The sequence below is a fragment of the Nicotiana tabacum genome, chromosome 4 (assembly GCF_000715075.1).
Source record: "Nicotiana tabacum cultivar K326 chromosome 4, ASM71507v2, whole genome shotgun sequence".
NCBI classification, from domain to species: domain Eukaryota; kingdom Viridiplantae; phylum Streptophyta; class Magnoliopsida; order Solanales; family Solanaceae; genus Nicotiana; species Nicotiana tabacum.
In genome coordinates, this window is record NC_134083.1 from 47,979,303 (window position 1) to 47,995,848 (window position 16,546).

Here is a 16,546-nt window from a genome sequence, read left to right on the forward strand (position 1 = left end):
AATTTTGTTTATTCATACGGGAGGAAATTACTAGTATCTCTTCTGCCATTTACCATCAGAATAGAAAAAAAATAAGGCAATAAATATTTCATATTTTTTTAGTAATCTCCTGTAAAATAAACATAAAATTAAAAAATATTTGAAATAGATTATAAAATAATAAAATCAAATCTCTCTTTCATATAGTGTGAAGGCAGAATAACCAGGCAATAAAAGATTAAACTGAAAATGTAGGGATCTAAATGAAAAAAGAAAACAAGGCCCCAAATCAACTACTCCATAAAAAATAAATAGCAGAAACCATAACTGAAAAATTAGGGTTTTGGAACCATACTTTATTATCTTTAAAACCAAATCCTTTTTCACCAGTTGACTCTGTTAAATAAAATACCCATAATTCCACACTGACTTCTGAGTGAAGAAAATGTCGACATCAAGACCGGAGCTCCTAGCGCCGCCGGAAATATTCTACAACGATGATGAAGCTCGCAAGTACACTTCATCTTCTCGAATAATCGACATACAGGTTTGTGCTTTATTATACTATAATAAAACAAGATTATTCCATTCACAGCGTTGGATACTTAGCTGACTTTTGTTTGTAATTATGCAAAAGTCGCAACTTACAGAGAGAGCATTGGAGCTTCTTGCCTTACCAGATGATGGAGCCCCAAGATTACTTCTTGATATTGGTATACACTTGTTTTACTGTGTAGTTGTATTTGTGAATTTGATGAGCTAAGTTTTAGCTATGGATTTGTTTTTTGGGGGTGAATAAAGAGAAAGGGAGTTGTTTTTATAGCATTACACGAATAAAAACTAGTGTTTAGTGAATTGTAATTGAAGCATCGTAAAAGCCTCATGTACATTTTAAGATAGTTAAAGAAAAAAACTGGCTTATTGTAAACCTAATGAACTATACAACAACATTAACAACAACGACAACCAACTCAGTATAATCCCACACGTGGGGTCTTGGAGGGTAGTGAGTACGCATACCTTATCCCTACCGTGAATGTAGAAAAACTCTTTCCAATAGACTCTCGGCACAAGAAAAGATGAAAATAATGTAGTAGCAACAAGCAGTAACGAGAACAAGATAATAAGAAAACGAGGCGAAAAGAACAACATCTAGTGATGGAAATCTAACAATAACCAAATGAACTATGCGGAGAGTAATTAATTGATACCTTCCGAAATGTGTGATTGTGCCAAAGATAGGACCGAGCTATACTGGCCTTCTTAGATTGTTGAAAAACACACAGTAGATAAAAATGGTTAATTGCTCATTCATCATACTGGATAAATGAGGAAAGGTTTAATATTTTCTTTTGGTTGATCAGTAAGAAACTGTTTTGCAGTATATTTGGTCCGAGTTAAGCAATTTCCCGGAAGGTTGGCTCCTTCAATGTGACCTTTCAGAATTGTTGTCCTCGTGCCTTCTAACAGATGTCTTTTGAACAATGATAGTTCTTTATCTTTTCAATTCTGGAGTTGTGAGGTTTAATCTTACCTCATAAAAAAAAAATTGTGGAGTTGTGAGGTTTTCGTATTTATTCCACCTTATCAGTTAAACAACCAGGCAGTAATTACTTGTTTTCCATTCTGAAGGATGTGGATCAGGTCTAAGTGGTGAAACAATCACTGAGCATGGACACCAATGGCTTGGCTTGGATATATCACAGTCAATGCTTGGTGCGTAAATTTCTTGTCATCTAAGTGAAAAGTTTTTCTCGTTTAACTATTGTTAGATAATGATTTTCATGTTCCAGACGTTGCACTGGAGCGCCAGGTTGATGGTGATCTAGTACTTGGTGACATGGGTCAGGTAGGTACCTAAAATCTCAACATGATTTCTTCATTTTTCTCCCAACTGCAGGTATTAAGACCAGATACACCTTGTTGCTTGTGGATATGTATGCCTTTATACCCATAGTACTTATTGTTGCAGTCATACGGAAATCTCAAAATGCAATTGAAGGATGTCATGACAGTAATGATGAAGCAGAGTTATCAACCTATATAAAACATATTAGAACATAGTAATTTGTAGCATACAATAACCTGTTACTACATTAGTTGTTGTTTTCCCCAATACTATATGGAATGTCTCCTGATGCATCTCTCTTTTCTGTTTTAAAGGCCATGCTAGTGGTTAAATCTTAGTTTACCAGCTTACGTTTGTGATGCTACTCCTGAAACTAGAATAGGAGATTTCACACTTGCATAGAAATTTGCTGGCAGGTGATCACTACAGTATATTATGTGATGTTTTACACAAAAACCAGTCGGATAAACTTTGCTTGTATTGTCTGGCCATAAGTCTAATCATCCCAACAAAAAAGAGATGTAGCTTCCTGCCATAATTGGGTGTTTTTAGGCAAAAGCATTTTGAACATGTTTTTAGTCATTAATTGTGCACAGTTTCTTTGCTTGACCTGGTTTTTCTTGTAAGTCATGGTTGAGGGTAAAAAGAAAAGATATAAGAGGTGGTTGCCTCTCTTGGTTATTTTTCGTGTATATTGACATTGCTTTGGATTTTTAAGTAAGCATTTCTCTGAAAATTAAATATCTGTGAAACTACTTTCTTTTGACACAATACACTTGTTGATGAGGATGTTACTAATTCTCAAAGATTGGCTAGTTCAAAATTTGCATCTCCTATATACCTGCAACCTGTTCTTCATTTGATTGAATGAACCTAAATAATAGGTTGCATCTGTTTTAGGGCTTAGGGCTTCGACCTGGAGTTCTAGATGGTGCCATCAGTATCTCTGCTGTCCAGGTATATTCTTGTCTCTACTTTATTGATTTGTTCTTCCCTGATAATGCTGGGAGTAGCTACTCCTTATGAAAAATGATGGTAGCTACTTTAAACTGCCCTTCACATTTGGTCTAGGGGAGCTCGACAATGTTTAATTATACAAAATGGTGTTTTTTCTTTTTCCATAATTAACTCATATATCCATATGAAAAGATTTGGTCCGCTCATAACTTTCAAGAATTATCGAAGCAGTAACTTTTGTAATCTCATCATCAACTTTCAAAAGTTTCTCCTGATTGTGACTTGCATTGGATGTTGCTAAATTATCTGTATATATGCAAGAGAAATAATAGGCATCACTAGCTCTTTCCCTTTCCATTTTATTTTAATGGAAATCAATCCCCCAAACTCCCTACCTGAAAGCCCAATACTGGTCATTTCTCACTTTGCTCTGTTGACTTGACTGCCAAACCTTATGGTTGGAGGGGTCAGTTCTTTTCCTATCTAAGAAGTAGGATGTTCGTCGACCTAATTTAATGCTAGTTATCAGGTTAGTATCCTCTGAGAGCTCTTAATGGGGAGAAAATCTGAAGATGATTATGAGGACACAGTATAAAAAGATTAAAAGGAAAAAAGATAGTACTACTTATTTTATCATACTCACCCATATAAACACGTGTCTGTGTGTGTACACACCTGTGAGTTAGGCATCTTTTTTCTGTTTCAAATTAACAATGGTGTTCAGGTTAGCTTGCACGCACTTAGTCATACTTTTTAAGCAAAAGGCATTTTCAATTGATTGTAGTCCTTTTGACATATACAAATTAAGAGGGCAAAGTGTCTAGGGGAAAAGGGAGCGGTAAGCGGGCTTCTTTCAGTTGACTATATAGGTTAGGTTTGAATGATCTTTTTTTTAACATCTCAACTCTTGGTTCTCTTGCCATGTCTATCATACTTGCTATGCTTGGTTCTTGCTTACTACTAATGTTCTTTATTTGCTTGAGCAGTGGCTCTGCAATGCTGACAAGTCCTCTCATGAACCTCGGTTAAGGTTGAAGTAAGTGTGAGTTCATTCTATCTTAGATTGATTGTTGGTGGATACTGATCTGCCCAAGATTCAATTATTATGTCAGCAGTATTGAACAAGTAGTGTGAAACCTACAATAGTTAGTTTGTTCAGTTGAAATTTTCGCACCCCCGTAAACAGTGTTGATAATTTTTTGGATTTTGTTAGTTCCCTGATATTAGCATAGTTATAGCATAGTTACTGTATTGGGGATAATCTTTTGCTGTTTACAGTTTTTTTCCATGATAGCTCCTGGTTTATACTGGAGCTGTTCCTTCTCCTTTTGTAATTCTGCATCTTCTTGATGCCTTATTAATGCATTTTGATTACTTCATCAAAAATTTCTGTAGGGCATTCTTTGGTTCCTTATATAGATGTTTGGGAAGAGGCGCAAGAGCAGTACTTCAAGTCTATCCTGAAAATATCGCTCAGCGGGAGTTGATACTGGGTTTTGCCATGCGAGCTGGTTTTTCTGGAGGCATAGTTGTTGACTACCCCCACAGGTAGAGAAGAAGCTTATAAACATCCTCTGTTCTTCATTTTTGCTAGTTTTATGGTGAGATGGAAGGCTTACACAACTGAAAGAATAAAAGGTGAAACAGTAAGGAGATCAACATCGGTTTTCCTGTCTGGAAGCTCATCCCCTGAAATGAAATTAGAAGGCATGTATTCCCCAGGAAGCTTTATATGGCATTGCTAATTGTGTCTACATTAAAGCTTAATTCTAGTGGTAGACCTCATGTTATCACTCTTAATACATCAACCTTAGTTTATCCAAAATGGTATAGGTTAATCCCTCTACAAGCAGGATCAATCAATTTTAAATAAATACTTAAAACAACCACCTAGATGTGACCGTCAGGTGTTCCTCCACTCAACCTCCAAAGGCTCAGTGGATTCGATCCGTTAAAGACATAATTAAGCATAGTGTCCCTACTCTAACTTCTAGCTTTTAGAAGATATAGGAATTATTGTGCGAGCAACACCGAGAGGCTGTCCCCTTTAAAGTTGCATGCGTGCTCACTGCGTCTTCCCAATTTCTTCTCTTCTTTCTCATACCAAAGTAGTTGGAGTATATCTGAGGATTGAAGATTAAATGTGTACACACAATAATGAAGGGACTGAACTAGAATTAGCTAAAAATGAGGGAAGGAAAGGCAAAACATGTATGTTAGATATACCTTAAAATCTGATGCAAAGAGATGAATTTTCAAGGTATGAAGATTGAACTCTTTGATAATTGGTGTACTGACTTGACACTGGATGCTCTCTCTTGTCACAGTACTAAAAGGAGGAAAGAGTACTTAGTGCTCACTTGTGGCCCGCCATCTCTTAGCTCCATCACTCCCAACGGAAAGGGTGAAGATGGAGAGAGTTGCTCTGATGAAGATAGTAGCGGGGATGAAGAAAACCAGACAGTAAGTGTTCTTTCCCCCTTTCCTCCTAAACCCCCTCGTTTTTCCTGTTTTCTTTTCCCCCTCTTATTCTGTCAGTCTTTGGTTATCTAATTATCTTTTCACCCTACCATGCAGGTTTTCGTATCTGATAGGCACAGACCTAGAAAAAAGCAAAAAGTGAATAAGAGAGGCAAAGGAAGAGATTGGGTTCTGAAGAAGAAAGAACAGATGAGGAGAAAGGGGAATACAGTGCCTGCAGATACCAAATACACAGCACGTAAAAGAAAGGATCGTTTTTGATTCATCATTCATATGAACTTCATCTATTTATCTATTTGTGAATGGAATTTAAGTTCATTTTTCTGCAAGAGAACATACTTTGAGAGTAATTTTGGATTGAGTAAGAGCTGAAATTAATGAAACTCCTGATGTAATGTTCTCCGCGAGAGCTCAAGTTTACTCTAAGATGGTTCATGTTTATTTTTGAGGTCCAGTGTCATCTCAATCATGCAGCATATATTGGCTCTCATTTTGGAGTTAACGACTGGTTGAATACATATTCCTCATACAGTAGAATAGTGCTTGTTTCACAATTCGAGTGCGGGAATATTGGTTGTCTCTTTTACCCTATTGTAAAACTCATCATTAAGGTTGGGTTTTGTATTTATAAATGATATTGTTTGAATGAATGAAGAACAAAGAATTCTGAACTAGCGAAGAGAAGAATGAACTCTTAGAAATTTTTGTTTTAATCTATTAGTAGAATTTGTTTCTAACTTTCAATACCTTAATTTAATTGGTGGTCTATGTTTGGCGCAGCATATAAAAGTCCGATGATAACATCAAATTTGATACGTCATAGTGGCTAAGTCGGGAAAACTTAATTACATTCTATGTTTATACTAAACTATATTAGTTTATTATGCTTAGTGATAATTGAGATTAAATGATATATCAATCAATTATGGTTAAGTCATAAGTATAACACACGTGTTCTATATTTATTAGATTGGCGCAAACGTTTTTTTATGGCTAAAACAAAGAGGTTCCATAAAAATTAAAAAAAGAAGAAGAAGAAATAGTGCAAAAAGAAACTGTGTGGGGGAAGTTAATGAAATTTTCCAAAATTTTAGTAGTACTATAATTCCAATACTAATTTGAATTTGAAGACAAGGTGGGTTGCTCTGATGGTAAGCACTCTCCACTTCCAACCAAGAGGTTGTGAGTTCGAGTCACCCCAAGAGCAAGGTGAAGAGTTCTTGGAGGGAAGGATGAAGAGTTCTTGTTGTTGTTGTTGTTGTTGTAATTTGAATTTGAACTTAAATATGGAATCGCCTCTTGATTAAAATGAGACTTTTTTTATCCGATATCCATATTGGGGCCCAACTATATCCGAATTCGCGCCGCGTAAGCCCCTAAAGTGAGACTCGTGGTCCTTGTCATCTACTTCAAATTCTAGTCTCCCAAGCAAAAGAGGTGTGAATATGAGTTATAGGTGTTAACCGGACGGGCTGGACACGAAAAAGAATAGCCCGTCCAGTTATTGTTCCGGGCTGGTTAGTGGGCTGGATAAACGAGCTGATAATGGGTTGGGAAATTTCGGTTTAATTAGGGTCCATTCGGGTTTGGGCTTAACGGGTCAGGACTGGGCCGGGTTACTTTTTTTTTTTTTAGTATATTTTATTTTTCTTATTCAATGTTATTGATACCTAAGTGTTTGCAAACTTTTAAGGTTTATAATTAAAGTTTAAAGTAACTGGACGCCTGAGGTGGGATTTTAAAATTGTAATCGGCTTACCTAGTCTTAGATTTTAAAGCTTTACCGGACGTCCGATTAAGTTTAAAGTTGTAATCGGCCTACCTAGTCTTAGAGACTAAGTGTCATCACGACGTCTGAGGTGGGATTTTGAGTCGTGACATTTACCCATTAAACCGCTAGTACCCAGGTTAAGTTTTTGTTGCCCACCTTCCTCATCAACACCCCATACAATAGGGTTGTTATCTACCATGTGCCTACGAAGTTGACCCGTTCCCTCTGCCTTACCTCCGGTCTCATATTTATAAATTTCCTTACAAATTTGACATCTTACATAATTTTTATCTTCTTCTAGTCTTTCAAAAAAAATCCAACACTTGCTTCTTAAACTTCGATTCCTCTTAATAGGGAGGGAAGGCCTATATGTATTACCACGACTTCTATCCCTAGTATTTTGAGTTTGACTAGCATTACCAGGTGTAGCTGGTAGTGTTTCAAAATTATTAGGTGATTGAATATCATCTAAATTATCATCTATACCATAATTTTCTTGAAGTTGCTCATAATATACATTTAAATTTTCAGGTGAACTTTCAGAAATATGTGTAAAGTTACTAGAAGAACTAGCACTACCTCTTGATTTCTTAGAAGTCTTACTCTTACTATTATCACCCCTACTAGTACACATTTTTTGGCTGCTCTAAATATATCCATTATGTAAATTAAATTAAGAAACTAAATTGATAATTCTAAATAATAAAATAAAAATATACACCAAAGAAAAGAAAGAGATGGAAGGAGTGTACCGGGATTCCGGATGCCGCACTAAATTTGATATCAAGCTTCAGTTGATAGACTAATACTTGATATTTGATGACACTTCACTTGAATACTTGATATTTGATAATTATAATTTTGTAGTGACTAAAGTAAATATTTGATAAAACTTGAAATAATAAGTAATTGAGAATTTAAGAGCAATAAGCAACATAGAGAATTGAGAAAGAATTAGAGTAGTAAAAGAGCAAATTATGAGGAAAAAATGAAAAAGCGAAGATATTTATAATTTTTAAAAGGTTAAAATTATGATTTATCAATTATTAGGGGTGAGGGGCTATTTTCTTAGGGGTAGGCCGAAATGGCCATTTTTACAAAAATGGCCGTTGTCCAACGGTCATTTTTGAATTTGACCGTTGGCAACGTTCAAAAAATTTAAAATAAAAATAAAAATGTTACAACGGTAACCGGGTTGTAGCCCGGTAAAAATCCGGTAAAGGGTAACCGGGTTCCGGGGCACCGGTTACCAAAATATATTTGTTCCCGCCCGGCTCCCCCAACCCTCCCAACATGTCCCCCTAGTGTACAGGGCTGACCCGGGTCGAATCGGGCTGTGATTGGGCTGGCCCGGCCCACTTGAGATTATGAGTCCTTATCTCATTGAAACACATGTGCCCATCTGTCGAAATATCAGTGGCCTCTTGTCTCTGACCCCCACCCCAACACCCCCACCCCAAGGAAACAAAGAAGAAAACACCAAAAGGGAAAAAAGAAACAAAAGGCCCCACTTTGTTGCTACTCCCTTAAACATAATTTCATACATAAACGCTGCTATGGTTCTTTGAACTTTTGCTGTTTTTTTAAATCTTGTAGCTCGTTCTTCATTTTAAAGGCAAGTTTTTGTAATCTTTTCTTGAACTCATTCTGTACGTTTTTTGGGGGCCTCAAAACCCAGAAAGGACAAGAAGAAAAAGAAAGTTAATAATTTCGTAGCCCTATTTTTCTTAGGTTATAATAATTTTTATTTTCTATTTTCTTTGGTGTTGTGCATGGGTGAATGGTTGAAGTTTGAGAAAAAGGACTATTCTTGACCTACACAATATATAGCAGTCATTTCCTAAATTCCAGGAACCTTGAATTACTCTTATTTTTTTGTTAAAGTATTAAGCTTTGTGATTTTGGGTTTGCGATTGGATTAAGGTATTTACATGTAGATCAGTAATAATCCATGTTTTGTCTATGTTTCTCTTTCTTGGTTGTTTCTATTTTGTGGCTATGAGTGTTGTATTTGGTTGCTAATTTATCCACACAACAAAAAAGTTGTGATTAGGACTAAAATTAAATTCGGTTTGGGTAAATTTTTGTGGCCTCTTTGATTTCAGTTTCTGCACCAGGAAGAGAAGTGCCCAACTTTAGTTTCACATGCTCACAGGGTTCTTCTCTCTCTTTTTATTTTTTATTTTTTATTTTCTATTGATTTTCATTCCTTTGTCTTAAAGCATTACTTGCAACATAATGTTCTTGTCATCTTTAATTGCTTGTCTGGTATAAATTTTTGCCTCTTTTTTATCCTTTTCGCCTTGTAATGTTCAATTTTTTGGATTTTGAACATTTAATTTTATTATGTGCATTCATTTTTCATGCAGAGATAATTGCTGAGGTCTTGAGGTCAGGTATTTGTTCATCTACAGGTTCATTTTTTAAGTTATAAAGAGAAATATTATTGTAAATGTAAAGAGAAAATGAATTGTAAATCGGTTCTGACGTTTGACGTGATCCTTTAAAGTCTAATTATCTGTCCATACCCTGTCAGCTAATCTTCTGGATACTATTTGACTGGAAATTTAGGTGTCATTCAAGTCTCTGGTTTTCCTGATTCAAGCTGGCATAATTTATACTATTATATTAGTGATATTTTCATAACTTTTTTCGTTGTAAATCAGTAAGCTTTCCTCCTATTATTACCTCGGAATGCATTTTTAAAGGCCATAGAATTGAGCATCTATCACAATGTAATTTTGAGAACTAAATGACCTATAAAAACCATGTGAAATTTCTTTACTTTGTCACTTTTATACCCTGTAAACCTTCTTCTTCTAACTACTCCTGGTAGTTGTTTTTCGGTACTTTTTCACTTTTTTCCTAACACTGAACATAAGCAGCTCTGATGTAAGTTTGCACGATCATATCCATCCAAAAATCAACCTTTACTGCTCGTAATGTATTGGACCATATTGTTCTTAACCTTCTTCTTGCTTTGCTTGGCCATGTTCTTTCTAAATGGAGCTCCATTTATTTAGAAGTTCATTGATTCACTAGGTATATGCGAGTGCAATTGAACCTCCTTAATTCTAGTATGTACCTACTTTGGCAAGCATGGAATTTAGGTAAACAAAGTTTGAAAACATTGTTTTCAAATGTCACATCAGGTTAAAATAACATATAATGGTACTAGTTTATATTTATTTGAATTCTTATCCTTTAAGAAGGAAAACTTTTAAGCATTTAAATTCTAAGTCAAGTTTTTGGGGTATACGAACAAGATAGTAGACATAGCTTTTCTAGAAGATGTAATAGGTTATGCAAACTTTAGGCAGCCTTGCATCTTGAATTTCATTCTTTGATATATGTCAATATGCATTTCCCTGAAGTTGAAGGCTACTGAAGTAGCACATATGGTGATCTCCATGTGCTCTCTTTACGTTGCAGAAAAATGCATTGTATCCTTAGGTGATCAGGTAGCATCATTCAGAAAGATCCAGATATGGATGACTGTACATTGTCCCTGAAATCTCTAGAGGTGCATAAGTTCAGTTCATCTTCTATGGTTGTGTATATTAATTGCTGCAAATCACATGGATATACTAGCGCTTTGTCATTCATCTGGAGTAGTTCTGACATGTATTGTGGTACTTTCTTCTAGGACTATGGAGTATCTTCTGTTATTTGGAGATTTTCCAATTGTAGGTAAAGACAGCTTCTTGGTACTATCGATGAGCTACATATATTTTTGTATTTGTGTATTATTGTTGAAGTTCATTTTCTGTAGCTTGTCACTCAATACCAACTACGTCGTTGGGAAGTGGAATTGACGTCATATACCACATTTATAGCTTTTCTTATAAATTGAAATATCGCATGAGATACCAACAGTTGGCCCGATATCTTTTCACATGATATTGGTTTAAGCTCAACAATGTTCATATGTTAACATATGAATCATTTTGCAGGTCTACAGATGTCACATTCTTTGTCTTGGAATCCAATGGACTATGGAGAGTTCTTGTTCTTCCACAACAATATCTCTACCGTGAAATCTGTCAGAGATCACTTCAATCAAATGTAAATAGTTTTCAAGTTGGTTCGTTGTTGCCATTAACTTCTTTCTTGTTTGGTAGAGAGAAGATTCAAAGAGTTTTTAATATTGGCTCTCCTCTTGAATCAATCTCGTCTAGAAGCTCTCTACACGATGGAGGTGCTTTCAGCAATCTAAAGAAATGGGACATGTTATCAATCATTTCTTCTGGTCAAAATCCAATTATCGAATGTGAATTTCCTGGAACCATCTCCCGGGGATCTGATGCCAATAGTGTAGAAGATATGGATGTTCATGACCCTAAGGAAAATAGATCCACAGACAGATACTCAAAGAAAAAACCTAGAAAGAAGGGGAAGCGGAATAGAAATCTCAAGTGCAGTAATGGCCTAAATGAGCTGCAATCTGCAGTTGGATGTTCAATAACTCAAGCTGTGATACAAAGTATACAACATAGATCGATTAGTTCTTCTGCTAATATGTCTAATTCCTTGATGACCGATGCCATGACCTTGAGCTCTATTGCTCTTGCCTCAAGCAGTGATGAAAGATGTAGTTCGGGTGGATGTAAATCACCCCATACTATTGTAAGTACAGAGGTTTCTTCTACTGGAGACATCTTAAACAGTGCTGGTGAGAGGAAAAAGCGTTCAAAGCAGCATGTTGGGAATCCTTATGTAACAGAAAAGAAGGATAAGTATTTTAGAAGAGTTCCCAAAGACTCAAATGTCTATGCAAGTAGTACTGGAAACCAGAATAGCCATGCGAGAAAGGAAAATTATCATTGTATTTGGAAAAGGGTCCAGAAGAATGATGCTGATGCAAACAACCGTGACTTGGAAAAATTGAACTTAGGTTTCTCACAGTTTGATGATAGGTTGAAAAAGAGTACATTGAAGAAAGAGCTTCCTAATCGTGTTGATTCTATTATATTATCACAATCCGCACATGAAAATCAGGAAAAGCTCAAAGTTCCAAAAAATCCCAGGAGAAATAAGTGTCTAGATCCACTGGAGGAGAATGAAAGTCAATGTCAGAAAGGATCTCCAGTTAATGGAGCCTCTTCAAATGTTTGTTTGACGACTAACACGCAATCAGATGATGTATTTGGTTCAGCTACCCAAATAGCTTCAGCAAAAAGATCAATTAATGCTGCAGATTCTCGAACTGGAACAAGTTCTTTTAGGGATAGATACAAGAAAAGGAATGTTCAATATGTTTCCCTTAAACCAATCCCGAATCCCAAAGCTTGTTCCCGTAATGTGGAAGCAACAGGAGATGTCCCGATTGTTGTATCCAACATGGATGATCAAATGGTTGAACATCAATTTGACTTGTTATCTAGATCAGAGAAGTTCGATGACCTAACAGCGCGGTGGCAGGAGCTTCCTGCTGTGGATGGAGAGGGTGACAAAGCGGACAAAGAAGTTTCTCCTTCTGGTCAAAATGTTACACATGAGCAACTGGCGTCTAAATGTCAAGCTCCTGTTTCTTCCTCAGTGAATGTCAGAGTGATAAATGCAGGTCAAAATTCAGAAAATATAAAAGCATTACCTGGTGATACTCAGTTTGGGAAGTTGAGAAATCATAACACATGCACTCTAGAGCAGGGCTACGCCAATGCTGCTACGGCGAAGTTCTTCGTTCCTGAAGCTAAAAGCCAAACCTTTCATAGTCTTGAAAATGATTGGAGAAACATTTCTCAGGCAGTGAATGATGCCCATAGGGCACAGCTAGCCTCTAAAGCCATTGAGATCGGTAATGGCTATCCTGCTGCCGAGTTTGAGAAACTTCTTCATTCTGCCTCTCCATTTATATGTGCATCTGTTAGTATTCGGACTTGTCGGGCTTGCCTCCGCAGTCAAGCTACTAATGATCCTCTATGCAGACATGAGATACCGAATATCTCTTTGGAAAACTTGTGGCAGTGGTATGAGAAACATGGGAGCTATGGTTTAGAAGTAAAAACAGAGGATCACAGAAATGCAAGACATTATGGGATGGATCATTCTAAGTTTCGTGCCTATTTTGTTCCATATTTGTCAGCCATTCAGCTCTTCAAGGACCATAGGACTCGTCCAATCCATAATGATAATAGGACTCTGGGGTCCGTGGATGTGGCGGACTGTAAGATGAATAGAATATCTGAGAGTTCACCTAGTGCAGATCTGCACTCAGTATTTTCTGTACTTGTACCTCAACCTCTTATTGAGGATTCAAGCTCTTTACTACAGAAAGGTGTTCTTTCTGACTCGACGTCATCTTCAGAGTGCAATAATGGTGATTTACATCATCTACCTGATGAATTTAACTTGTCTGATGATATGGAGCTTCTCTTTGAATATTTCGAATCTGAGCAGCCTCAAAGGCGGCGACCGTTGTTTGAAACGTATGTGATACTTAAGTTGTTTCTGCTAGCATTTAGTTTTTCTTTGTTAAGAGTTTATCGTTGGGGGAAAAAAATAATAATGACCAACCTGTCATGTCCTCTTGCAATGCAACATTAGCCCGTTACTAGCGAATTTACTGTCGGCAAATCGTTGTCCTCAATACTGATCATTTATACTCCATGGTTACCCTTACTTTGCTTCTGGTGAAGAACTAACTTTTGTTTCCATATTCTCTGGTGTTGGATTTTTGGTAAGCATATTTATTTTGTGCTATTTCCCATGCTCAGCTCTCTAAGCAGGGAAATTCTAGTTTGATTGATTTGTCATCTTGAGTTCTTCATAAGGCTCTATGCAGCTCGTCGCTAGGAAATGTTTTTTTTGTGTGGGGTTGATAGCACTCTGCTGATCTTTCTTCGAATTCTCTATTACAGAATACAGGAACTTGTCTCTGGCGATGGACCCTCAAACTGTAGATCACATGGAGATCCATCGCTCCTACATACTACGAGCTTAGATGACCTGCATCCTCATTCCTGGTTAGTAGCAGAAATGTGTAGCTATTATGATTTTATATGGTTTTTAAATATGTGAGGCGCAATGCATATCTACATCCCTACTTGGAGAAAAGAAATAAAATGAAATAAGTGCATGAAAAGCCATCTTCCAGTTCCAGAGCAACATTGTATTAGATCTAATTATTCCATGTCTTTACAGGTTTTCGGTTGCATGGTACCCCATTTATAGGATACCCGATGGCAATTTGCGTGCTGCTTTCTTGACTTATCATTCGCTTGGCCATTTTATTCATGGAAACCAGACACTAAAACCCCGAAGTGTGGATGACTGTATAGTTTCTCCAATCATAGGCCTCCAAAGCTACAATGCTCAGGTAGAATCATAGTGGCTAATCTCGCAATTTGAAGGTGTCTCTCATAGAACTTCTGAAGTTTATTAGACTACTTTTGAGTTAATAACATGGTAACAGTTAAAATTATCACGATAAGAATAATTCTTAAAAAGAAAAAATCTATAACAAAATGCTGAATTTGGGAGATATCTTTGGTGATGTCAACCCATAGAGCATATAATGACTTTAGGAAGTATGTCCAAGGCAAAATGAGCACGACTAGAATTAATTGTCATGCTATACAACAACAAAAAATCCATTGTAATTCCATAAGTGGAGTCTGGGGAGGGTAGTGTGTATGCAGACCTTACCCCTATCTTGTAAACGTAGAGAGCTTGTTTCCTATAGACCCTCGGCTCAAGGAACAGTGAAAATAAAGCAACAAACAATAGTAACGACAATGCTATATTCTTCGTCACAATTCCTGAAGTTGTGTTGAAGAAATATATTATGCTAGTAATCACGGAAAGTTTCTGAAAATAGTCATTTCAAAGATAAATATTTGCTAGCTTAAATCATACATTAGTCGTCTGAACTTATATGAGCTTCACAAAGCATAAGTGATTAAGTGCTTCCATGTGCGTATAAAAAAGGATTGCAGTGGGTTCACAGTCAATGTAAAAATAATCTAATAATGATTTATTCCAAGCATACTGCATTTAAAAGAGCAGAACAGAGACAGCGAATTCATTTAGCTATCCCCAACTAATTTGTGGTTGAGGTGTAGTTGATTGTTTGAATGGCCTGGTTAGGCAAAGATTACAAGGCTGTCCATGCAACTTGTTGTCGGTCCTTTAACAGGAAAGGAGAACTGTTTATGTATTCAACTCTTCCTTAGTATAATCTTATCCCTGCATGTAAAATACGCCATACATGGCCATGACATTACTTATTGTCTGAATGGCAAAACAAAATAGGGTGAATGCTGGTTTCAGCCAAGGCACTCTATTGACGACCTGACTGAAGAATTGTTGGATATGGACCTTCATACAGTTCTGAGAGAGCGAATACGAACGTTAGAGCAGACAGCGAGTATTATGTCACGAGCTGTGAGAAAGATTGGAAGTGACACGCTCGTGAACAGACATCCTGATTATGAGTTTTTCCTATCCAGGCGACGCTAATTGCTTCTGATCCTTGTATTCTGATTGTAAGTTGTTATGCTCTGTAAATAGCGTAGTATACTTATAGGAACCCCTTTTCGGGGTTGAAAGTAGTGCTTACTGGTTACAGTTAGGAATTTTATTGGTGCTTCTTCTTGTAAGTTCTGAAGAGAGTTGTATATATATAGTTTTGTCTAGTTGGAATTAAATTATGCAGCATGTTATGAGATGATTTTTGCTGATTAAAAGTCACAGATAAGTTGTAACTTTGAGATTGGGTTTCCATATCCGTTGTGTGCGCCAGACTTTCAGCATGCTAAAATGAGAAATAGTTTTTTGAGGTTGAGAACCCGTATCAGTTTCACAAGATGTAGCTGGTTAAGAACCCGAATAAAGTAGGAAGGTTATGGTCAGAAATCACAAGAGTCTGCTCGCTCTCGTTACATTGACAATGCAATGAATTTGAACAGAGTAGAGTTGATATAATAGGATTATATAACCCACTCTAGTTGTTTGGAGCATAGTTGATTGGTAATACGTTTGGATGGTAAAAGCATGGACCTGTTCATATTGAAAACTTGGTAAACTAGAACAAAGTGAATTTTGATTTTGCTTTACAGATTATATGTGTGAACTTAGGTTGACTTAGACAACATTGGTTACCGGCCTCCCTTCTTTACGTTAATATAAAATTCTCACCTTAGATTAAAAATATTACTAACTTTTTGGTAAAAAGCATGAGTACGAGTAGAAAAATGCCTCCCTGAACTATCTGATTCTGATGTACCGCCAAAGCAGATCGGCCACCAATTTGGTGGTCCAAATCAGCTCTGCTGAAAGAAAATATTCTTAAAAACTAATCATAAATAGGATAATTTGAGATCAATAGCATATTTTTTTAACAGATTGGGAGCTCGTTGATATAGTTATTATTCTGCAACACGGATGAATGTTACATCTGCCGATTATTCCCGTTCTACTTTTTATTTAACAGGGAAAAAAAGTTGCACTGCTGTATAAGACAGACCAACGTGCGTGAAATTTCTCTCACAAGCAACGGCCAGACGTTG

The 16,546-nt window shown here is 36.6% G+C and overlaps 2 protein-coding genes across 10 annotated transcripts; both read left to right on the plus strand.

Annotated features, from left to right (window-relative positions):
- The first annotated feature begins 307 nt into the window (after nucleotides 1-307).
- On the plus strand, nucleotides 308-5,937 carry LOC107798069 (18S rRNA (guanine-N(7))-methyltransferase RID2). The gene is made up of 9 exons (XM_016621027.2): nucleotides 308-526; nucleotides 617-692; nucleotides 1,612-1,695; nucleotides 1,773-1,828; nucleotides 2,729-2,785; nucleotides 3,772-3,821; nucleotides 4,181-4,333; nucleotides 5,113-5,248; nucleotides 5,363-5,937. Exons 1-9 carry the CDS (start codon nucleotides 425-427, stop codon nucleotides 5,525-5,527), a joined length of 879 nt encoding a protein of 292 aa, XP_016476513.1. The 5' UTR covers nucleotides 308-424; the 3' UTR covers nucleotides 5,528-5,937.
- A 2,586-nt stretch (nucleotides 5,938-8,523) lies between these two features.
- Nucleotides 8,524-15,745, plus strand: LOC107798077 (uncharacterized). Of its 9 annotated transcripts, none has more exons than XM_016621049.2 (8): nucleotides 8,524-8,652; nucleotides 9,407-9,451; nucleotides 10,470-10,560; nucleotides 10,684-10,727; nucleotides 10,991-13,465; nucleotides 13,898-14,002; nucleotides 14,181-14,355; nucleotides 15,291-15,745. In XM_016621049.2, the coding sequence occupies exons 3-8, from the start codon at nucleotides 10,525-10,527 to the stop codon at nucleotides 15,495-15,497; spliced, it is 3,042 nt and encodes a 1,013-aa protein (XP_016476535.1). In that variant the 5' UTR covers nucleotides 8,524-8,652; nucleotides 9,407-9,451; nucleotides 10,470-10,524; the 3' UTR covers nucleotides 15,498-15,745. The 9 variants fall into 9 exon arrangements, 8 of the variants coding, with proteins under 8 accessions (XP_016476535.1, XP_016476521.1, XP_075107912.1 ...); XM_016621035.2 differs by having other exon boundaries at nucleotides 9,407-9,433; XM_075251807.1 differs by lacking the exon at nucleotides 8,524-8,652 and adding an exon at nucleotides 8,666-8,960 and having other exon boundaries at nucleotides 9,407-9,433.
- Nucleotides 15,746-16,546: the final 801 nt, after the last annotated feature.